General features: G+C 39.9%; 1 protein-coding gene across 1 annotated transcript in view; it reads left to right on the forward strand.

Annotated features, from left to right (window-relative positions):
• The window catches only part of TMT1A (thiol methyltransferase 1A), a 15,665-nt gene extending 12,638 nt beyond the window's left edge, over positions 1–3,027 (forward strand). The window contains exon 2 of the mRNA XM_019662337.1: positions 1,572–3,027. Coding sequence (XP_019517882.1) covers positions 1,572–1,808 — 237 coding nt within the window. The 3' untranslated portion in view covers positions 1,809–3,027. The remainder of the gene's footprint in view (positions 1–1,571) is intronic.
• Positions 3,028–4,942: the final 1,915 nt, after the last annotated feature.

Genomic DNA, 4,942 nt, shown 5'->3' on the forward strand with positions numbered 1-4,942 from the left:
GTTCGGATCCCACATGAGGGCCCGTGATGCTGCGCCCTCTACAGCTAATAAGATAGTGAACAACAGCTCAACCTGGAGCTGGGCTGCCGTGAGTCGCTGGCGAGGGCATAGGCTGCAGTGGGGCTGCAGTGGGGCTAACCGGCAGCTGGCGTGCTTTCATGAGCTGCTGTGAGCTGCCTGAGCGGCCATCTACGGCCATCCGATGGCTGGCAAGTGACTGCTCACCTGAGAAGAGCACAATAATCAGAATACCAACATGGGCCAGTGAAGCAACATCCTCCACGACTAGACTGAAGAACAAAAAAAGGACAGCAACTTGTCTGTTCCCCTTCCCCTGATTCCCCAACGCTGTTCCATCCCCCAATTCCCCAATAAAATCTTTTTTAAAAATAAATTAAAAATTAAAATTAAAAAAAAAGAATCAAAGTGTAGAATATTATGTAGAGTATAATAAGCACATTTGTGTGAGGGGGAAAGAATATACCTATATATAGATTTATGTTAATTGGAATAATAGACAAGAAACTATTAGCAGCGGTTACCTCTTGAGAATGGGACTGGATATGGGGGAAGAATTACTTTTCATTTTATACCTTTCTGCATAGTTTGAAATTCTTAATACCTATATGTAATTTTCACATATTACCTTTATTATTTTTTTTAAAGAAAACTAGTTTAAAATAGTTTTGTTCTAAATATAGTTAAACACAAATAAAGTATGGGTAATGGGTATCTTAACATTTGAATTTACTATTCAAGGAGAAAAGGATGTTCTGTAAATCCCCAGTTTTATTTTCTAATAGAGGAAGTTCCTCAGGAACAAAAGGACTTGGAGTTAAGGGTTTTAGAGGCAATGATATAATTTTGTCTTTGGCTCAAGCATAGGTCAACATCAAAGTAATAAATGAAAAAGGCCAGATTCTTATATCCAAATGCTGGCTTCTTGTGTCCTAAGCCTGAGCACTAACTAGGCATGGTTAGTACATGTTTTTGCTTACAGTGTTACTAATCTCTTGTTACACTGTTCTGTATTTTCTAAATATTCTAAAATAAACATATCAGTAAAGCAGTATCGCCAGCCTCTGGAGCATAACCACTGAGGTTCAAGACCTGATTCTGACATTTACAAGCTGTGTAACCTTAGGCAAGTCGCTTACTTTATGTGCTTATTTTCTCAGTTCCCTCATCCGTAAAAATAGGAATGATAATAATACCAAATAAGTGCATTGTGAGGATTAAGTGAGTTAACATGTGATAGGTATTAAGGATATAGCAGGCAGCATGCAGTAACTGCTTTAAGTTTTAGCTATTATTATGTATTACTTTTATGATCAGAAAATAAAAGTGTTCATGATTGCTTTAGATTGGCACCTCTGAATAAAAATTTGACAGAAGATGAAACTATTGACCAAAACAATGTCTTAGTTAAGTTTTAACTTATCCATGTCTTCTCATGAATTTGGCCTCTGGAGCCACTGAACTCTGAAGCTTCAATCACCTTATAAATACGTTTTCCAAAAACTGAAATCCTTGAAATGTGGGTTTTGTTGTTTCTTTTTTCTCTTTCTCAGGGAGGGGCTTTTTATTTCATGGAGCATGTTGCAGCTGAGCATTCAACCTGGAATCACTTCTGGCAGCAGGTCCTGGATCCTGTTTGGTACCTTCTGTTTGATGGGTGCACCCTGACCAGAGAGAGCTGGAAGGCGCTAGAGCGGGCTGGCTTCTCTCAGCTGAAGCTGCAGCACTTAACGGCTCCGCTATCCTGGCCGCTGGTGCGGCCTCACATCCTCGGATATGCTGTGAAATAGCTCGCGTGGGAGTAGAACCGAATGAATGGCTCAGATAATTCAAGGCTTCAGCTTACACTTAAAATACTAATTGGGAGAAGAGAAACCCTTTTTTAGGTAAAGTGGAATTTTACCCCTAAAAATGTCCATTATACCCTATTGAACCATTTTCTATTGTCTCCCAGAGAATAAAAAACAAAACAGCTTTGAACTCTCCTTTAAAAGGAAATGGTGAGCTTTCATAATTGAAGTCTACTATTATTCCCAAACCTTGGTTTATTCAGTAGCTTCAGAATGTTTCTGTCTTACTTAAATTGTTACCTAACAGATTTGAACTTCACCCCCTCTTTGAGAGCTTGGTGAAATAAACAGTTAAATCACTCAAAAGACTTGGAAAAAGGAGAAGTGAAAAGATCTTAGTAATTCACAGACTGAATAAAGAAATACAACTAACTAGCTGAAAATCCAAATCACACAGATTTTTTTTTTTTTAATCTGAATCTATGTGTTGTTCTTAGTGTCACTGGGCTGGCATTCAAAATTAATGTACCAGGATGCCACAGCTGGCTCTGTCACCTCTCCTGTTTTTCATTCCAGTGTTCCACCTAAGTTTTTTTTTTCTGGGTGGGTCCAAAAGCAGGCCCAATATTTTATTTTATTTTTTTATTTACATGTATTTTTTTCCCCTTTCAAAGCTTGTTTCCCTGCATTCCAGAATTCAATTGGTAAGATGAAGATAGTACTTGACACTTAGTATATCCATGAAACTATCTGAGGCAGTTAAGTTTCTTGGATTCATTTTCCCTATTATCAGCATATACTTTGCTAAATGCAGCAAGTTGCAGGCAAGGAGAAGGCCCACTGTGATTAGGAAAACCTTATATAATTCGGTACACTTTGTACAATCCTTTAAAAACAAGGCAACCTGTGAGTCTATAAAGAAGGGGACAGGTATTTTTTTGGATAATTCTGATCAAATTTACATTACACTCCTGTTCCAAGATGATTTCTTTTTTCCTTGCAACCATGGAAACGTCTATAAATCATCACAAGTGCTTTGAAAACAAGTGTTGGGTTGATCAGTGAGAGGGCTTAAAAATAGGATTTTCAGTAATAGTTTGCATGTATTTTAATAAATGTAGTATATTTTCTGAGATGATTTTGTAAAGGGACTATTTTAAGTAGTAAGTCAATAAATTCACACACATTTTAGAAACAAATAAGATAAATGGTTTATATATTTGCTGGCTTGGTTTCATTTTTCTTAATGTGTCTGGGAGGGGCTATCCTTCACTGTGGAAAGTTAAGCTATTTGAACACACAGATTGTTCTTTCTATAGCCAGGTAACTATAAACACAACTAGCAGACTTGAAAAAAAAGCAATTTTGGAAGCATCAGAATGGGTTTTGAAAACTTCAAGTCCAAAGACTCTACTTGTGAAACCACAGAAGGAAAGAGAGCTATTCTAACTCTCCTGAACATGAAAAGAGTTATAGTTCCCGAGGTTAGGACACTCACCTAAGGCCTACTGAGCTATGGCACATGAACTGCCTCCCTCTACAGTCTCCCCATTGGCACATTCATAGCAGTTCCCTCTTATCTAAGTGGTGTGGCAAATATTATCCTCACTTTCTATGGACGACACTGAGGTGTAGAGAAATAAATAAATGAAGTTTCTTACGTTTCTCAAGTTACGGAGTAAGTTTTACAAGCCCTAATTCCCCAAACCACAAAAACTGGTTTGACCATAATTATCAAATTACCTCTCATCACTTTCCTTCTCAGGCCCAGAAAACACATACTGTATTTATGATCACTCCAGATATGATCACTGAAGAACCAGAGAAAGTGACTCATGCCCCAGCAAAATAGAGAACTAATAGGCAAAATGTCCAATGTCTTTTAGGTCCTGTGTTGGTTAAGATTCCGTTGACTGCAAGTGACAGAACTCCAAAACTCCAAGTCCAAAACAGGCTTAAGCAGGAAACTGGACTTGACTGACTCAAATTAGTGAAAAGCATAGGGACAGAATGCCTCAGGCAGAGCTTGAGCAGGGTTGAGATAACGTTATCAGGAGCCAGACAGTGCCTAGGCCCACTTCCGCCTTCCTCTCTGTTTGCCTTGTCAGGTGGTGAGTCTGCAGAAGTAGTGCCAATCTTCATGCTTCCAATACAAGTTGGAAAGACCAAGTTCACTTTTGCAAAAACTCCAACCACAGTTCTGTATTGCTTCTCAATTGGCTTTTATTGACATTACTGGGTCACAAGCTCATCCCTGAAGCAATCATGTTTAGAAGGGATGGATTATGCTGATTGGCTCATAGGTCACTGTCCCATCCCTGGGGCTGAGCACACACAGATCATGTGCACTGATACAGACAGCTGTAGATCATCCAGATGAAAACAGGTAATGTGATAGGAATGTGGGAATGATGCCAGGAAGGCACACCACAAATGCCCAGTGTAAGTTCATCCCTGCTTTTTGATCAGATCCTCGGTCAGCTTTGCTGTGATAGATTACACGTTACCTTGCTTAGAACACGGGCTTTTCAGTAGGATAACTGCATGCGATGAGGAAAATAAAAAAACATAAGGACATTGGCTTTGGCATCAACGTGACCAAGGTCCAAGTTCTGTCATTCATTGACTGTGTGACCTTAGGCAAGTTACTTCTCTAGTCTCGCTCATCTGTTAACAGGGATAATATGTACCTGAAGGGTTATTGTGAGGAGTTAATGAAGTGAAGCACTTGCTGCTTAATGTTGAACTTCATTCAACAAATACTGAGTGCCTACTGTGTACTCTGCTCTTGGTGCTTGGCTTAGAGCCCTGAATAAGCCAGATAGAGCTGGTCCCTGATCTCACAGAGCACGCCATCATGATAAATGCTATCTATGAGGGAGAAGCGGCCGAGGAGAATGGAATCTGACCTATCCAGGAGGAGGAGGATCAGGGACTTCCTTGAGGAAATCACATCTTGTGGCAATGGGCCCTAGACAAAGGCCTTCCCAGAACATGTGGTCACCAAGGATTTTGTGCGGGCTTCGGACAAAGACATTCCTGGACTGTATGGTCATCAAGACTTCCCCGTGTAATATTTCCAAATTCCTACCTCACCCGTGGACCAGTCAGGAACTGGCACAATGGCCACATGT

Source organism: Hipposideros armiger, unplaced genomic scaffold (assembly GCF_001890085.2).
Source record: "Hipposideros armiger isolate ML-2016 unplaced genomic scaffold, ASM189008v1 scaffold_371, whole genome shotgun sequence".
NCBI classification, from domain to species: Eukaryota; Metazoa; Chordata; class Mammalia; order Chiroptera; family Hipposideridae; genus Hipposideros; species Hipposideros armiger.